Genomic DNA, 20,060 nt, shown 5'->3' on the forward strand with positions numbered 1-20,060 from the left:
GTCTTATGGCAGACCGTGCCTTTGTAGCTGCAGGCTGGCAGTTCATCCTTCACCTTCTGATTGTATGACATCAGGATAGTGGCTGTCAGTTACAACTGCTCTGCTTGTCCTCTTTGTTGGAGGCTAAATGGAAGTGTAAGCAGTTTCCAGTGGACTGTGGCTGGGCACTGTATCTGTCCTAATAAACCCTCAGGCACTGATAACAGGATTGTAAAGGGAAGAAGTCTTTGAGACTGAATGCCAGACTTGGCATTGCACTCTCCCATCAGTCTCTCCCTCTTTTTCTTGTCTTGAAAGGTTCCTTTACATGTGTTATCTCTGAAATTCACTTTCAGATTTTTCCTTATATGATAACTAACCTATAGACAGTGTTGTTGAAACTGATATATGTGAATCCAGACATTCTACAGAATATTTTCCCATGTTTCTGCAGGTATAAAAATACAAGCTGAAGTTGGATGAGCAGGATTTCATGGTGGGCTTCAGCAGTCTTCTTAAAATTCTTACCTTAGAGCATTTATTTGGGGAACAAAGGCAGGATTTTCTTAGAATTCCAGAATTGGAATCCTGAGAATCTTATGAATTGGTAGAAGTTCAGAGGCAGTGATGGTATACTCTATGGAATAGTGATATTTTTACAAGTAGACCATGATGCCCTAACCAAAGGATAAATGCTTGTAGTCATGCTGGTTAACTGTTCCTGGTTATGAAATAGTACAAACTCCAACCTGCTTTAATATATGTAGTAGCAGGATCCTAACTCATCTTGCCTCTGTGGTAAATAAACTTTCCTCTTTTGACCTGATAACACATTAGCGGAACAACATTACTGAGTTAGGTATCTCTCAAGCTTGGAAGTGGCTGGTGGTTTTCTTTCTGCAGCTTCATCTTTTCATTTCCATTGTTTAACACCATTCAGTAAAGCATGAAGTTAAGTATTTTTCTAGCATAAGAAATAAGAATACTCCTGTAAAACTGACTTGCTGTTGTACCTTGATCTAGCTGTTAACGAAGAGAAGCCTTTGTGTTCAAATAAAAATCCATCATTTTACTCATTCTGGCATATTTTCTTTTCTGGAGCTACAGACTTCATCCAAGATTAATTTTGGTCAGTTTACTCATAAAGATTAGTTCGAAATCCATGTTTTGTGTTCTCAACTGGAATAAATTTTTGTCAGTTGCTGACAAAAATACTTTCTTGAGCAGATAAAAAGTTATGCTAATGGAAGTGCTGATAAATAAAGTTATACGGATTATGTAAGTCGCTGCTGCTGTTATCTTCACTGTATATAGAACCCTTGTCAGTAAGGGATCATTGGCTTCCCTGCAGAGATTGTGAAGAAAAACATGTTTTTTGCTTGAAACACTGCTTGGTGTTTGTATCTTTCGTAAATTTTCAGGATATGTTTAAATCAAATTTAATGTGCCCTTCACTTAGTTTTAATCCTCCAGGATGTATACTTTGGCTCTTTCTCAAGAAACGGATCTTCTCAGACTCTCAGTGGACTTATTTCTCCAAAGTTGAGATCTTGCTCAAGTAAAGAGATGCTGGTTTTGGTTTGGGTTTTTCTGTATGAATTTGGGGTGGTTTTTTTTGGTTGGTTTGTTGTTTTACTTACTTGGTTGATTGGCTGAAGTACACTATTGCATTTTGAAAATGAAAATTCATGTTGTCACCTTTAACTTTACCTGTACCCATCTTGATGTGTTCAGAATATGCCTAATGATTACAGTTTTTTATTGTCTCTGTCTTCCCCCACAGCAGTCCTTTGCTTTGGGACTGGCTATGTTGGGAGCTCTAGCGGTTACTTGGTGGTGAACCCAGAACCCTTGGTGGGATGTGACTGCTTTACTTTTTATGCTGATGGGATGCTACATAATATCACTTGGTATCTTCAGGACAGTGGCTTGACTCCAAAGAAATACGTAGTTAGACTTTATATTGAGCCTAGATATAAACAGAATTACTAACTGCGTGGGAAGTTTTCTTCAAGTTAAACTTCTTCTTAACTTCCCACATTCAAATATTCTTGGACAAGGACACAATGGTTTGTTATATAAACATGAAAGAGGTATTAAATCATTTTGAATTTCCAGTCTTGCTCTTAAAATTTGGCTGGGAGCTTATCAAAGGTCTGGGGGAGTTTCTGCAAATCGTATTCTGGGGGGAAAAAAATCATTGTTACAGATGCCATGTAATAGAAAATGGGTATGTGGAAGTAACCTCCGAAAAGTATGAGAGATTTGGCAACCTTCTCTCAGTACTGTAGAAAGTAACACTTGGGGGGCAGACTGTCTAGAATGATGTGCATAGGAACAGATAAAGTATTATTAACATGTGTGCCTTGTGCTTAATGGGGAATGTTTTTACTCAGAATAGTACTTCAAAGAATAGTTCTTCACAATGAAGATGTTTTCTTTTTTCTTAAATGACGATGTGCACTCTGTCTTTCTGTTTGAAAACTGGACAAGACCCTGGTCCAGTTTCAATGCTCAGAACTTCTGATGGAGGTTTTTCATTCAATACTAGGTAAGTGTTGCATTTGAAACCCATATTAAAGGCATCTGCCTCAGAAGGACTCTGTATTGCAGAGACTATGGTCATGTACATGTGAAATTTCACTGGGAGTCAGATGGGAGTAATATTACTTCTCCAGAATAAGCAGGCTTTGTGATCAAATCAGATTTGTGGTTACAAAGTCTCCCAACATCTCCTTGGGTTCTGAGATTCTTTGGGTTCTCCAGGATCCTTTCCTGGTACCTAGTTATGAGAAATAGTTTGCAAGGCAATTCGCGGCTTTCCTGAAAAGATTTCCTGTAGTAGATTTAAACTTCTTCATAGTAAGAGAAAGTTGCTTAGCGTATTTTAAGGAGAAAAAGAAATGCACAATTCTCCTTTAAACAAGTGATTCATTATTGGACAAGAAATATTAGTTGGGATAGTGACATCATGAGAATGAGGGGCTTGCATCTGCTTTATGCAATTGACAGATATCCTGGAGATAACTATTTTTAAAGTTCTGTTTCCTTTGGTAAACATTGTGGCTTTGTAGCACTGTCTGAAGTGCTCCTTCATCACCCAGATTTATAGCTTGCAGTTCCAGCCCTCTGAGCCCTTTTTTCAGTGATGGACCAAGAAAGGAAGTTTATCTATCCTTTCCTCTACTGGAATAAATAATGGCAGAGTTTCAAACACTGCATTCATATCTGTAACTTCACTAATGATGCTCATATTTCTTAGTGTTAACACCTCTCTGATGTTTAGTCATGTTTATATTCCTCAGAGGCGTTTGGGTAGTTTTTTTGCTGTGTCCTTCATTGGAGTCAGGGGTTTTTGGGACTGGTGTCAGCGTAAGCAACAGCTGGCAAAAAAAGTTGCTTGGTTCTCTCTGCATCTCATGTCAATTGATTTATGGTGATTTATATGTTTTAAGAGACGATGAGTGTGAAAGGCTGTGCGGGATTGGTAACGTGCTGAAATTTCATTTCTGCTTACTCAAAGTGTTTGACTGAGTAGCTGTTCCTGGTGTCTGATAGCTTCTTAGCAGCTGTAAATGAAGGTGTTGATCCCTTTCTGCTCATGGAGATCTCTGTCACACAGCTGTCTCCACATCGTGTCCCTGGTTGATGTTGTATTTAGCAGCAGCACTGTGTGACATTTGGTCGTCATCTGTGTTCTGCATTTGCTGTTATTTTTAGTTTGAGTCTTGCCAGGGTTATGCAACTGCAGCAGCACAACTGGACTGCTGTCTCCGGATGTCCAGGGGGCAAGGAACATGCTTTTCTCATCCCGTGAAGATGAATGAGGAGCAGAGTGATTTCTTCAGCTCCCAGTTACTTTCCTAGAGAGAGAAGCTTGGAGAGAGAAGAGCTGTTGCTGGAGCAGGGATGTGAATGTGGATAGGCAGCCACCTTGGTGGAGGAATATGTCTTCCTTCTCAGTCCAATTAATTAATACATGTGTGCACATAATGCGAAGTGTTGTGACTTCACTGAAATGAGCTCATGAAATTGAGTGCTTACTATTTCAATGCCTGGCATGCTGTACTGATCACAAAGCCTGAGGACAACATAGATCCCGGAATTGCCATCTATTTTTGTTATGTTCAGAGAGAGGTGCCAGCTGCATAACAGAGGTTATGACCGCCGTTTTCTGAGTGGAGCTTTCTTTGGCGTATTTTAATTGTATGGAGTGGGTGAGGGAAGGGGAAGGAGTGTACCTGAAATGATCTTTAATCACTGTGACATAGGAGACTAGAACTGAAAGATGTATACATATATAAAGGGGTCTCAAAACAGTCATAAATCAAACCACTCAACCAGAAAAACCCAACCTTGTCTCAAATTGATTGTTTGAGTAAGAGATTATCAACACAATGTAGAAAGTCAAAACCTTAAGGCAATCAAAGAGACAGTAGAATTTAGTTCCAGTCTGCCACTGAGCTTGAAATGAGTTGTGACGTTAAGAAGATCTTTCTAATGGGAAAAAATACTGATGATGGTGTCCATCATGCTTTTTACTTTCGAAATACCTGTGTACTTAGTCATGTCAGTAAAGTGTATCGACAGTGGATTTGCTTGTGAAAGTAGATACTCCTTTAAAATACATTATTCTGAGTAAGTGATGGTTGTGGTATACTTGCTCCTGAGGTCTTCTGGTAATTTCCATGTTGAATATAGTTGGGGAGCATGAGTCCTGTCCCTAGGAGCTGAAAGAGGTGAACAAGGTGTTTTATTGCTTTTTCTCTCTCTGCACTTGATTCCCAGGCAATATATGCCACAAAGTTAAATTGGTTCCAGGTAGTTTCTGGTGGAGAGAAGCTTACTGAAACTGTTGCTCTGAGAGAGGAAAGGGAAAAAAAGTCAAAGCAAAAAAATCCCACCCCAAAACCCTTTGAAAAGTATTCACTGTCCATTAGTCATCTCTTCTGATGAACACTGAGCAGTGAAAAAATGTGATTGTGGGAGTGCTGACATGAACCAAATACACAGTATTTATCTCTCTATCAAAGTATGCATGTCTTTTTTCTGAAAGAAAAAGGCTTTCTCTCTGCTGTAGCACACCCTAGATAAGTGCTGCTGCTTTGTGCAGCATCACTTGCTGAAAAGTTGGCTCTGGAGTGGGGTGGGGAGTGCTGTGTGTTAGCACGGCATTATCAGGAGAGCTGTTTAATGTTAACGGAGTATTGGCTTGTGCAGGAGGTAACCTGTCCTGTGCTGACACAGTTCTGTGTGGTTCTGCACTGTACACCAAAGACTGTAACCATTAATTTGCTCTAAAAGGCTGATAAGATTACATGCATTTCACTTAACTGTCTTGCACAGCAGTGTATGATTACAATCTCATCTGTCATGAGCATTATTTTAAAGGGAATTCCTCAGAAGTGAGAGCAAAACTCTGCAAGGAGTTAACCCCTTCTCCTGAATTTCAGTAAGAAAAAATGAAGTTCATACATAGGCATAGTGCCCACTGAACTTCAGCTATCAGATACTTGACATTATTAGAAGCTATAGTTCTTTAAGAAGGACATTTTTGGTAGCTTTCAGAGTGTTATTCTTAAAAATAGGTTGTTTACAGCATATCTAATTTCACAGGGAGTGGCAATTGTTTCCTTGTTCTAAAGAATCTTGGAGGAAAAGTTTCTGAAACAAAGTCTGTAATTCTGAAGCAGAAATTTGAAATGAAGAAATGTTAGAAGGTATAAAAAATAGCAATTTATAGAAGTAATAGAACTAGTGGCATGTATTTCTTATTGCAACAAACTTACTTTTTAATCTACTTGCTTTATAATTTTTGCTGCATTTGGCTATGTCAGGTAAAAGTGGGAAATCCACAGAGACTTAGTAATGAGTTGCACTTGTGTTTCTAAGCTGAAAAGGAGAGGTTTGCTCCCCCTTGTACCTGACCAGTTGCTGGCTTGTAACATAGAGGAGAGTAACTGCTCCGTCATCTTTCTGGAAGATCCCGTTCTGTGGTGATTTCATACTGGATCGTTTTATTCAGCCAACAGTGAATGAGCGTAACTTTTTACTATGTTAGTTTGTAAATACTGCTCATCAGACAGCAGCAAGCAGTGTATATAGAGTCTTTTGATGTTTGTTTTGATGTGAAGTTAGGTGGGCTTTCTCCTCAAGCACACCCCTGCCCCCAGGGGCAAAGGCACCAAGTAACTGTAAGGAAATACTGGAAAGCAGTTTGCTAATGTTTTGTATGAACATATGTGTGTGTGTTTTGGTTAAAGAAGGCTGTGTTTAATTTCTTTTTACGTTTGCTGGTTGATATTGAGAGAGTATTACTAGAAAGTAAAAAGCTTTAATCATAAAAGCTTTATGCCCATACAAATAGCAGTTAAACAGATTTCTCAATGGTCTCTACTCTCCATGTCACGTTGTTGGAAATCTGGGTTTTCATTTGAGTTTTAACTCATTTTCCTTGAAAAATCTTCTATTTACAGTAGTTCTTATTCTGTAAATTTTAAATCACCTTGCCTCTTTCAACATTTACATTTATTCCTTACAGAGCTCTTGTGTAGACCATGTAGTCCATTTTACCATGGTTTAAAATGTTTAGAAACACCACTGATAGCTTCTAGTGTGCATTTGTTCTTATCAGCTGACTTTATAGAGTAAATCTAGTTTCCTGAAGGGGGATTCCATATGGTCTCATGGAAGACCTGCTTGCCTTGGTTAGGCAACTTTTGGTGTCCAGTGAGATGATTTAGGATAAAAAAATAATGAATAAATAAAAAACCCAACACCCAGTTTTAAATACTCTAAAAAGTGAAAACTGGTTGATAAACATCTTACTGGAGGGCAGCACAAGTGGAAAGGCCTAATAATTGTATCATTAGGACAGTGCCTTAACAGGAATCTCAACTGTACATATTCCTGGAAGAGTTGATCATTCATTCATGGATTGTCTTGTAGAGCGTCTGGGTTTAGAGGGGGAGATATATTTGCTTTAGCAGTTGTTTTACTGTTTATACTGGAGTACATAAGCTTTTAATTTTGAGTGTGTATACCAGTGTCTTGTTCATATGTTACATATCTAGTAGCAAAGTCTGTCTTCTTTAGCTTGTTTTAGTCATTTGAATTAGGTGTTAATTGGGTGTTTTCAGAATTCTAAGGACTGAACTGTTAGAAAACATGTTAATAGCCATGCGATAACCATGCAGAACTATAGCATTAGAGAAAGGAATCTGGTGCTGAGTTCTCCTAGCTTTAAGAGCTGCGCACTTGATCTCCTGGACACCAAGCAGTTTCAGAGATCACTCAGCTACTGATTTCCTTTTCATTTTAGAATCGTGGAATCATAGAATAGTTAGGGTTGGAAAGGACCTTAAGGTCACCTAGTTCCAACCGCCCTGCCATGGGCAGGGACATCTCACACTAAACCATCTCACCCAAGGCTCTGTCCAACCTGGCCTTGAACACTGCCAGGGATGGAGCATTCACAACTTCCCTGGGCAACCCATTCCAGTGCCTCACCAGCCTCACATTAAAGAACTCCCTCCTTATATCCAATGTAAACCTCCCCTGTTTAAGTTTTAACCCATTACCCCTTGTCCTGTCACTACAGTCCCTGATGAAGAGTCCCTCCCCAGCATCCCTATAGGCCCCCTTCAGGTACTGGAAGGCTGCTATGAGGTCTCCACGCAGCCTTCTCTTCTCCAGCCTGAACAGCCCCAACTTTCTCAGCCTGTCCTCATACGGGAGGTGCTCCAGTCCCCTGATCATCCTCGTGGCCCTCCTCTGGACTTGTTCCAGCAGTTCCATGTCCTTTTTATGTTGAGGACACCATAACTGCACACAATACTCCAGGTGAGGTCTCACAAGAGCAGAGTAGAGGGGCAGGATCACCTCTTTCAAGGTCACGCTCCTTTTGATGCAGCCCAGGATACGGTTGGCTTTCTTGCCTGTGTGAGCACATTGCCGGGTCATGTATGTTTTCTCATCGACCAGCACCCCAAAGTCCTTCTCCACCAGGCTGCTCTCAATCTCTTCTCTGTCCAACCTGTAGCTATGCCTGGGATTGCCCTGACACAGGTGTAGGACCTTGCACTTGTCATGGTTAAACTTCATAAGGTTGGCATCAGCCCACCTCACAAGCATGTCAAAGTTTTGTGTTTTGGTCGCTTGCTTTCAGGGACTTACTTTCGATCAGCTGGGTATAAGAATGCGTGAACAGCATCAGCTCTGTCTTTCAGGCAGCAATCCTTGCCTGCTCAAGGTTAGACATTTTCTCAGCAGGACTTTTTCCAGTGAATATTTTCACTGGATGTATTTTCTGTCACTGGAAAAATAAGCATGAATGTTAAAACAAATTTTAGTCTAAAGCTAGCAATCTTGAAAAATATCCTTGCATAGCTTTCTTAATCTTGCAGCTGTAAAGTCGTTAACACAGGATGCAAACAGTGTGCAATATCCTGCTGAAGGTGGAAGACACATGGCTTCATTATAGTTGGCTGAATCAATTTCTTCTGACGCTAATGCACACATTAGCATGAACACATTAGTCCAGAAAGGATAATGCTAAGAATGTTAGCATTAATGGCAGTGCCATTTTAGTAAATTCAGAAGTAGTGAGTGGATGGATAATTCTATCTTCACCTGTCCATATTTTCTGTTGTCAAGGCTTTTGACACAATTCTAGCTTACAAATGGGAAGTCAGTAGTCTGTTGGTACTATGCCTGCACTCTTAAAAGCTTATTTTTTTTAACAGGTAGTTTCCACTTCTGAATTAAATGTATTTTAAATATTTTGTAGAATAAAACTAAACACATCTTTTACGAGGCTATTTTTTCCTCTCCAAGAACAAACTTGGTGCAAAATTCTCTACTGCCATCCAGTTCACCCTCCAGCATTTCTTATTTGACAGGTAAAATACAGATTCTATCCAAAGTATTCTCTTTAAGTAGAAGAAAGGAAAGGACCATTGGTAGGAATATGAAATAATAACATGCAACAGCTGTAACTGTAACTCGGTGATGAGTCTAAGAAGGAGTAGTAGAGTCCTTCAAGTTCAAAAGCATTCTTCTTTGACTGTCGTATAATAATGGATTATAAAATCCAGAAGGACAAGGTTACATGATGTCATGTGATTTATGTTTTTCTGGTTTTGGTGTATTTTTTTTTAAGATTGATGCAGACTGTACATAGCTAAAAAATAAATTATTTTTTTTCAAATTCAGTGTAATAAAAACTTGGGCTCTTTTTCAATTTTGCATTAAAGATATGCTTCAGACTAAAGTTTGAGCAGATAGCATCTGTGTTCCCCAATAAACCATAAACTGTGGACTGCCAGGGAGTGCCTTTCTTTTCAAATGTGTACAGAGCGTATATATACTGTAGTCCGAAGCATTTAAAACTGTATTGTCTAATGAAAAAGAAAGCATAATATTGAGAGGTACCTCACTTAAGAGTATGTCCTTTTCACAGAATTTTAGGCAATAAGTTTGTGAAATGTCAGCAAAATGCATGGGTTTTTTGGTTTGGTTTGGTTTGGTTTGGTTTGGTTTTTTAATTTAGAAAAAAGCAACATGCAATAATTAATGTCCTCTTTTGGTGATGAAGTATTGACTGTTTTCATAGACTATGGCAAGAAATACACAAATATCCCTTAAAATACTACCAGTCTATAACTTCCGACATGTAATGTAAATTCTTGATTTCAAGAAGAGGAGAACTCAGTTCTTGTGTAAGAATGTCTAAGGAGTTCTTAAGCCTGACATGTTCTGATACTCTTATCTAATAGAAATTATGGATCATTATGTTAATAACACTGCTCAGCATTGGGGACATTTTTAAGGCTTTGTATGCAACTATCTGCTCTAGTAATTGTAGCATAATAGGAAAGATATTGTATTATAATAAAATTAATCCTCTTACCAAAGAAGTTTTACCTGTATGAGGTAATCATTACACTCACTTCCTACCAAATCTTGTAAGAATATTTTAAAATGTCTTTCATAACTGTGTTTTCTAGAGTTTTGTTAGCAGAGGCTGTTAGAAAGCCTGGGGAGAAATGTGGGTTACAAAAGAAGACTGAAGGGAAAGTGTGTATGGACTTTCAGAGCACTGAACAGACTGCCCTGGAGGGTTGTGGAGTTTCCTTCTCTGGAGACATTCAAAACCTGCTTAGACTTGTTCGTGTGCAACCTGCTCTAGGTGGCCCTACCTTGGGAGGGGGTTGGACTGAATGATCTTCAAAGGTCCCTTCCAACCCGAAGGGTTCTGTGGTTTTGCGTCTATGGTATATTTAGTTACCTGTTTAACTCTTTTATTTTTTTTTTAGTGTTCTGTTTAGGCAAACCTGTACTTCTGAAACTAAGAAACTGAAGGGTTTCCTCGATACTGATCAAATTAACACTTCCAGCTTAGGAAATATTTCTTTTTACCAAGCGTTTTCAGAATATTTTTGTATAGTTTCTGCAGGACACTTTATGTGAAAAAAAGATATAAAGGGAGGTTTATATTGGGAAGTAACGTCAGTTAATAGTACAGTTTATGTAGTTGCAGAGAAAAAAAGCTTTTGAGAGCACAGGCCTGGAAATAGTAAGCAGTAAATTTTGAGGTAAATATAGTTCAAGAATCATTCCTCCAAAATTTATTTCATTAATTGATTAGACAATGTTGGGAAGGAGTAACAAGCCTAAAATGCTAAAATTACATTTATTTTGATAGTGCAAACTGACCAGTGTAACCCACATATCCAGAAATTTCTGTGTCACCTGGCTTGCCAAGAAATTCATTTGTGTAGGTGTTTTTTTCTGTTGATGGAATTCCGTTGACCTCAAATGTGACTTTCCACTGTGATGGACATCTGTGTTCACCCACCTTTGTGAAAGGAGACCATTGTGAGTGGCAGAGGTTGTGCAGAGGATGGTTTCATTTGCCTTTTTTTTGGATCATCCCTTCTTGTTGTATCAGTGACAAATGGAAGCTGCTTCTATTCCCAGCAACTTTTTCTAGATAGTTTTGAGAATGAAATCTTTAGGAATACGTATATTTGACAAATATTCATGGCTCAAGAGTTATGGCACTTTGCTCTAGCAAGTTAGCGTGGTAAAGCACTATTCTCTTCAGCAAAATGTGCTAGATGAATGGAGATAAACACAAAATGGAAACGGTGAGATAGTTTCATCAGGAATAGTAAAAATGTTGCAGATAAGGTTTGGGGATTTAATTTACTAATTCTGAAGAATGTATTGCTGGGGCTCTTGCAACTGCTTAAACAAACGTAGGTTTTCCAGGCAATATATAGCCAAGGTTACTAGTTAGCTGGAGTATCCTTTGATATAAACAGAGATTCTGAATAATTGACATGGATTTATTAGCAAGGCATTTGTTGACATATGGTTAATAAAGGAGGGTTATCTAAAGCACACAGTTGCTATTTTCTATCTTTATACTAAGAAAACTGAGTGCTAGGTTCCCTACAAGAAGTGTAGCAAGCTCAATTCTGAAGAAAATGTGTATAATGTTGCACTGAAATCAAGCTAGTTGATGTGATTAGAAGCTGATTGACACAATCCCTGTAATTATCAGATAATAGTATTATCTGCTAATACTATTATTCTTCTACCAGAATGACTGAGAGCATTGATCCGTCCCCTTCAGGTGGAAAAGCTACAGGCTTTAGATTTGCTTTGAACCACTATTGTACATTTTCTGTGAATGGCAAAGAACTTTCCATCCCAAATTAAACTTGCAGAGAAGCTGATTTATGGATTTGTCCTGATCTCAGGAGTGTCCTCTTTGCGATTCATTCCAAGAAGGCCACATCCTGTGCTCCTCTGCAGGGTACCCTGAGAGTAAGTACATAATAGTGGGGCTGACTCCCTAGTCTCAAGTGCATTCACTTCAATGCTCTGATAATTGCTTACAGGATTCCCATTGGAACAGGTCCCGTTTACTTTATACTGCAGTTTTGCTTAGTTACAAATACAGATGTAAACCTTTGGGTACCCTTTAAAGGCTGTGGCTATAAAGGCAGCTTAAGTCGTAAGTGACAGGAGCAACCCGAGTTTGCATTCTTAAAGGCAAATGAGAACCTGCTCTTAAGCATTTTGGATTTTACTCTGAAAAACCCTGTATCAAGCTTTGATAGATTTCACAGGGCTTGACAGATTTTTTGAGGGCTGGTGTCAGGAACATACGAGTTTGGAAGTGGAGCATAGATGCTTTTTGTCCTTCCTTCTTGCCAGACTTACCCATAAAGTCCATATATTTCTTGGCTGTGCTGCAGACATGGAGCATAAATCCAGAGTCTGTCTATCAGGGCTATTAAGGAAATAATGGAATCATAGAATAGTTAGGGTTGGAAAGGACCTTAAGATCATCTAGTTCCAACCCCCCTGCCATGGACAGGGACAAATCAAGTCGGTTGTTCAAAACATCAGTTAGTTTGGGAAACAAAAATTAAAGCTGTTGTACCAATTTCTTTGTTAATAGAGAGACTTACCAGTTTTGCATTTATAACTAAAATGGACAGGTCTGGTAAGGATGAGGACGAATTAATGCTTGTTACCTCATATCCAGTGTACTGTCCATGAAATGTCATGAAATGGTGACTGGAGAAACTTGGGGTGTTTTTGAAACCACATTTCTGGCAGGACTAAGGCTGTATCTGTCCTCCAAAACCAAGTTGTTTTGGATATAGCTGAGAAGACTTAATTGTTACCAATTACATTCCATGAGTTAATAAATGTAGAAGTTAATTCATCTCCTGATTCCTCTGCAGTTTACTTATCTCATGGGAGCAGCCCCCTTGCATTTGTAGTTCACAGTCATTTTACTAGAACTTTGTAAAGGCAAACAAATGGGTGATAGTAAAATTCAAAGACCTCTGTAATCATTTAAAGACATTGCTGTTTTAAAGATAACTGGTAATTTTAGGCATGCTGTAACTTGGAATCTGAATATGCTTTATAATTTTCTTCATTTTTTACTGATAACTCTTAATTTGAGTGTAATAAACTTGTATGTAGCTTAAAGAAAGCCAATAAGTATTGATATTAAATCTGTGGGGGGAATGGTTTAATGAGTTTATATATGAGGAAAGTAAAAAGTTTAGGTAACACTAGTTCATCTTTCAGGACAAGGTCTGTATATTCAATGCATCTTTTGCTAAACTTAAAATATATATTACTGTGAAAATGCTTCAGAAGTGTAATTAAATTTATTATTTAAGTATAAACTTGAATACTTGTGTAGAAATGGTTTAAATAAGTGGTGAAAAGTTAGGTGAATATTGAACTCAAATAGGAAATGGTTTATGCTATTGAATGATTATCCCAGGCTGATTAAGCAATACGTTCTTTTTCTTTTTTTCATCACAGCCTGTGCTTTCCGTTACAATGGGCTCTCCTTTGTCTACCTCATCTATCTCCTGCTCATTCCTCTGTTTCCAGAACCCACAAAAATAACGATGCAAGGTAAGATGTTCATTGTTTCATTCTTCAGAGTGTGTGGTGGAAACAGTACGTGTGAAAACCTTTGTGTATTAGAAGGTGAAGTCCTGACCATCTTCCTCTTATTGAATGAGCTAATTTGTAATACATACTGCAAATTCCCTGACACTGCAGATCCACTGTATGTTGGCTTTGGTGCTGAAGGACTTCCAGCCATGATGCCATTCTTGCCACAGGGTGCAGCAGGGCTGTCTGATAGTGATACTGGGGGATCCTTTTTATGGTATTATTTCACCTGGAACACTGAGGTGGTCTGGGTGGAAAATGAGCTTTCAACAATCCTCCAAAGCCATCCTGTCATAGACTATGCCCCAGGTCTGGATTTGTAGTTACTTTTTAGAGTTAAATTTGGTTTCAGATTTTTCATCCAACTATATTTTGGGCACTTATTTAAACATCACTGACATCCTGACTTTATACAACTGCCTTAGTAAAAATAACTAAAAAGGCTTACTGGTAGAGACAACAAATAACTGTCTACATCAGTCATTCAAGCATCTGTGTACCACATACTAATCAGACTTTTACAATTTAAAATATATAAACAATTATGCGGACCTTTAAAGACAAGCCATTTCAGAAGCATTACGTTCTTTCTGTGTAAGAGGCCTGTTGTCCGTGTAAAGGGCTGGCTTCTTGAAAGTCAACAGAAATGGCTGTCTAACAATATCAGAACTTAAGGGTTTGTGATCTGTTGGTGGAATTTGCAATGAGGATGCAATCACAGATTATTATCTACTGGTGTGCTTTGTCACCTCGTGGCCTGTTGGATGGGATTGATGATGACTGCATTTCAGAGTACTAATGCTGCCTGAATTGTTCTTGTTCCTGCTTCCCTGATTCTTTTTCAGAGCAGTATAAAAAATAATATCACACATTGCTAACATCAGATGGACTCATGTCTCATTTTTTTCTGATAGAAATAATGTGAAGAGTATTATTTAAGCTGGTTCCATGACACCACTAAAAAATGGAGCCATATAAGAGGTCCTGAAGTTATACTGCCTTATCTTATACTGACAAATTCTTCTATTCACAAATCCATTGTCATGGCTGATGGAAATTCAGACCGTTTTAATCAACTATTTTTAATGGTTCCCTAAAGAAAAGAACTGGAAAATCTAGACTCTTAAGTGTAGGGCCATCTGAGTTTACAGGGTCTCTATAAAGTTCTTACCCAAAGATTCCGGCACTTTTTGTGGTATCCTGGAAAACCCTGATACTGAATTTGTTCTGCAAGGGTAGTTTGTTAGCAGTTTGAATTTATCCCTCAATTTACATATTTTCCTGTTTCCTTAGAAGAGCTTGTAGATATTCCAGGTTCTTCTTCAACCCAATGTCCATCTTCTAAACACTGGTTAACAGAAACTCTTTCTTCCCCAAATAACTCACTGTGACTTGATTGAACAACACTAGTTGACTAGTTGAACAGGTTGACACCAAACATGTAGTTTTCAGTGCATCAGCTGAATAATTACATATTTTCAATGGTTTATAGGCAGGTCACCTAAACATCCATTTCTGTGTCCTGCCTGTAGTTATAGCCAATGGTCCACTTGCCCTGAGAAAAGAACTGTATGAAACTTTATTTTGAACTCTCAGAAAAGAGTTCTTGGAAAGTCTCAGGTTCTCGTTGAGAGTGACCCCTCAGCTGTCATTCTCTTTACTGAGAAGAGGAAGAGAGGAAGCAGGAGTTTCAGAATTGTCTAATTAACCATTTGTTACTTCATGGTACATGGTGATTGTGCTAATCCGTTTTTACAAGTGAAAGTACAACTTCTGTTGTACCAGGTTTTTACTGATGTTTTCTATTAACCATTAGTTTGAGGAGGGAAAGGCGCACAACTAAAGAAAACCTTTTTATTTCATCTGTTTGTGCATGTGGCTGTGGATGCAGATCTTTACCCAGTCTTTGTATAGGGGAAGCTGTATAAGGAAGAGAACTTTCTCCTCCAGCTTCTAGCAGAGGGAAGCAAGGCAGAGTTACGTATGTGCTATGGAAAGTGTATCCTGACCTGTCCTAATTATAACAACTCAGTCTTGCTTTTATTGTAGCTAGGGTAGATGCCAATCCTTTTTAATACCAAAATGATACCCTGCCATAGAGCATTTCACAGGCTAGGTTCATTTAAAAGAGAATCTGCATTGAGTTAATCTGGTTTACATTCTTTTTTGGTTTTACTTCATAATTACTTGGTGTGATAATAGTAGTAGTAGTTTCATTTGGCAGAGATCCTAATCGCGCTACACAGTCTTGATACCTAAGCAAAAGGAAAAGAGGTGCAAATGATTGCACAGGGTAGTATTATTGCTAAATGTTTTCCATAAATAGGATGAGAGTTATAAATAGATCCAAGTCAGATTTCCAAAAATTGCTTAGAGTGAGATAGACTTAGATTATACTAAATTTGGGGTCTTTGTGAGTTGCAATTGAAGTATCTTGACAGAGCTATAAAATGAGGCAAAGAATAAGGTAAGAATTGGGGTGTCTTTGAGATCCGGTCTTTTATCGGTAGAGTGAAAATCTCTTACCTCTTGGTGAAGAAGCCATCTTCACAAAGTATTACAGTACCTAAGTGGAAAAGGTCTGATTAGCATTTGGATTTCATGCCTTAATTCTTACACTTCTATCATGTCTCTCCATGCTCTTGTACTTCCCCACACCATTTTTCACCCAGTTTCTTCCAGTCAATCTAAGAAACTAACACATTGTGTTTTGGCAGGGATCCATACCAATTGGGTGGGCTTAGTTTATGTTGACTGTGTAGATATCCAGTGGAGCCAGCAAAAACAGTTTAGAAATAAATAAAATAAGCGTAAAAGGTAGGAAATCCCACTTTAGGTAAGGCTGTCAGTCATTTTTACAGGGGAAAATTACAAGGGCAGTGTCAGAATGGAATATTAGTAAATGCCCAGCTGTGAGTTAGTCTCTCTTAGAAGTTCTGAAGGTGGCAGTTGAGAGGCGAGCACTCACTGGGAATTTGGGGGCAGCTTCCCAGATAATATGCAATTATCCTGTAGTTTTTATGTGTTTTACTGTTGCTTCCACTTCTGTGCCAGGAGAAGTGATTGACAGGATAAACAGAACTGTTTTCTAGATGCCAAGAGTGACAATGGAGAGACACCCTATTTCTCTTATTTTAGAGTCTTAAAAAGTGTATTTGATTATAACTAATTCTTGTTATGGTCTGACAGGTACTAAATCATCTAGTTTACATCACTGATGACAATAATCTTTCTTCAGAGGAAAGTGCTTTCTTAGGATTTTGGATAGTTTCCCTATGTTGTGTGTCATATTGCATTACACTTTTGAATTCCATATTATGTGTTCATGATAATTAATTTTATATAAATTCTCATATAAATTCAATGTTTCTGAGTGTACTATTTTGGCCCACTGACCCTGTTACCTTTTTAAATTGTGTGTGTATGTAGGTATATCTTTCTAGAAAGTGTTGAGGGGTGTTTTTCATGTCCAGAGGACTCATAAGAAAAGGGTAGTCTATTTCAGCTAAAGCCAGCCAAACCACTATTAAAACAAAGAGTCAAAAGTTAAAGAAATCAAACTTTGTTAAGAAAAAATTAACCAAAAAAGCAAAATCCACTACATAACTATGTATTTTACTTGGGGTTTTTTTTCCCTTTCATTTCTGTCACTTAAATAACATTTTTGAGTCTTCTATTCTGCTTTTTCCTGAAATCTTGCTTCTCCTGCTTAAATCATACTTTTGAGTTTTGTGATCTCCTTCCACCAAGCTTTTCTTTCCTCGTCTCCTCCCTGGATGAGTCAACTCCCCAGTCACCATTGCTGACCAACATTCCTATCCTGTACTTCCATCTATTTTCCCAGTTTATCACCTTGCAATTTTTAATTGCTGAACTTACTCAACTTCTGCCCACCAAGCTTATTTTGGCAAATTTTGACATAAATATAAATGGTTAGAAACATGGGGGAAAAAGAAAAACCCTAGCTGAAATAGTTCAGATGGCGTTTAGAGCTTAGTAATCTTTCTTCCTTTTTTTTCTGTTAAATATTTGATCTTCCTTAAAAAATATAATTACTAAGATAAGGTAATATTAATCCCTAATCATGGAGATAAGGCAGTTTCCTGTCTCTGCATATGTTCAGTATTTTGTGTTAAGATAGAACTGGCCAGATGAAAATACCAACCTTTTCTAAAGTATAGGAGACATCTCATTCAGTTAGAGCTGAAATGCTGAGTTATTTAACTGAACGTGTTGTTTGCAGAAGTATTACTTAATTGCCCATGAAGCTGGCTGAACAAGGGAAAATATATTCATGAGCATTTATGTGCAGCTGAAAATGTATTTGGTTAACTCTCTTGTTCAGCTCTGTCTATTATTTATAATCCTTGAAATCAGTGATTACAAAGCTGATTGAAAAGCAAAATATGCTAGTCTGAATGAAACAACTGCTGGAAAGAAATCATTGCAAATAACATTTCTTGACTTCAGGAGTAATTTAAAACTTGATTGGACCCATTTTTCATGGGTTGCTGATGGGATCTGCTTTTGAGGCAGATACCTTTTTGCATGTGCTGTAAAACGTGATTTCAGCAGTGATTTTTCCATGTGAATTATTTCAAAAATCGGCAACTGATTAATTGCCTAGTTCTCTGGAGATAATAAGTAGCCAGTAAATTGTGCAATAGCCTGCTTTGTAAATTCTATGCTGTTATAGAAATAATAAAGCATGACTACATGGATTTGCCCTGTCTTGGGCTAATGGCTCATTTAGCAGTACTAAATAACTGTTTCATGTGGCTTTTTTTCTGTAACAGACATGAATATTCATACAGATTTGTTAATTTAATTTTGTAATTTATGATTAGTAAGACTATGCAGCCAGTCATCATGTAAATGAAAAAAAAATAGGTGGAAAAATCAGTTGATTTCACATACGGACTAGATTTTGTTGACTCTGCTTATGTTAATGGTAAAAAGAATGGGATTGCTTCTGAATTAACAGACTGCTAAGCATGATAAAAACTTGTATCTCTTCTGTATTAAAAAAATGAACTTGGCACAGCACTCGCATCAGTAAAAATGATGTTTTAAAGATGTATAGATTGATGAACTGATGAGCAATATCCAAATCATAGTAAAAGTTAATTGAGCATTGTTTTGGATATAGCTGAAACTGTGGTAAAGATATGGCATAGTGGAGTTTTGCAGATATGGAAGGGCTTGTGATTTGGAATAATCTGCACAGAATTGCAAGATGCAGAAGTGTTGCAGTGACAAATTTGGATCGCCAAATATAGCCGAAGAGGTTTCAGGAGAGTATTGATCCAAAAGTATATGGCAAAAATGTTTACACAATCATTATTGTGATTTCCTTATATGAATGCTCCTATGGGTACTCATCAGTTCTATAACACATCTGTTTTATTAGCAACCTTTTTAAACTCAGCTACACTAGTGTTCTGGAGCTTCACACTAACTTTAGATGTCTGATTTTAGACATTTAACTAATATATTCAAGTTATGATTTGGGTAAACCTATATATTTTCAGAAGAGAAGTACCTCCTTATGATGGTGCTCAGAATTAACCATCCAAGCCTCCAGTGAGTCCAGAATCTTAAATTAAATGCATAATTTTAGACCTCATCTACATTGCCTGGTACTAAGTCTTCTGAACAAAGTAAGGACTTCAGTGAATATTGTCATGTTAACCATCTTTTTTCTGTTTCATGGGTAACACGTCTTAATTGTAAATTTTTGCACTGAAAACTTCATGGTTGAGTGGTTTGTATTAAAAAAACCCTGGTACTTTCTATATTATTGCATTTTCTGCTCTTAAAGAGCTTCAATTTTAGCTTTTTAAATTTTTCTGAATGTTTCTTGCAAGCGAACAGCTGCCAAAGTGTATATGCAGAAATCACTTGAAAATAACTTAAAAAAAAAAAAACCCAAACGAACCAAATCTCTGTTTTTGAGATATATATTTAGAAAAAGTCTTAACAAAATTCCTGTCCTTCATTAGTGCAGTTAAAACCATGTCCTACTGGTGGCAAACGTGGTGCTTCAAGCTGTAACACAGGACTATCCACAAAGAATGAAATATTTAAAGAATGCAACATGCTAATGTTTTCACTGGCTGATACATTGGAGAAGTCTTTCCTGTCTACTGCTAAGGAATGGTGATGTTTGCAGCCTTACCCGTCTTTCTCTGTATAAAAAAAAATGTGGAAAAGATCCTTAAATTTGTTGGTCTTTTCCTTTTAAGCCAGTTCTAGTAATTTTCACAGCAGCATTATTAATAAGATTCAATGGAAAACTCACATAATGTAGCTACTTTGGGTGCTTTCAAGCATTCTGGTTTTCTTAAATTACATGCATAAAGAATGAATTTGTAGGTTGGAAATAGGCTTTGATTTTTGGGAAGACTTGCTTGCATGATGCCTGTTGCCTACTTTGAACAGAAATTCAGTCAAATGTGCATCTTAAGCTTACTGCTTCAGTGAGTAAGCTCCAATAAGTAAGTCTGTTACTGCTTCAATCTAAGGGGATATTTTTAGTTCAAGCAGTTGGAGTTTGTAACTGCTTTTACTTCCGTTTCAAA

General features: G+C 37.7%; 1 protein-coding gene across 1 annotated transcript in view; it reads left to right on the plus strand.

The window, feature by feature from the left end:
• PIEZO2 (piezo type mechanosensitive ion channel component 2) overlaps nt 1-20,060 on the plus strand; it is a 297,942-nt gene that overhangs the window by 42,485 nt on the left and 235,397 nt on the right. The window contains exon 2 of the mRNA XM_065667981.1: nt 13,342-13,437. Coding sequence (XP_065524053.1) covers nt 13,342-13,437 — 96 coding nt within the window. The remainder of the gene's footprint in view (nt 1-13,341; nt 13,438-20,060) is intronic.

The sequence above is a fragment of the Lathamus discolor genome, chromosome 2 (genome assembly GCF_037157495.1).
Source record: "Lathamus discolor isolate bLatDis1 chromosome 2, bLatDis1.hap1, whole genome shotgun sequence".
Classification (NCBI taxonomy): domain Eukaryota; kingdom Metazoa; phylum Chordata; class Aves; order Psittaciformes; family Psittacidae; genus Lathamus; species Lathamus discolor.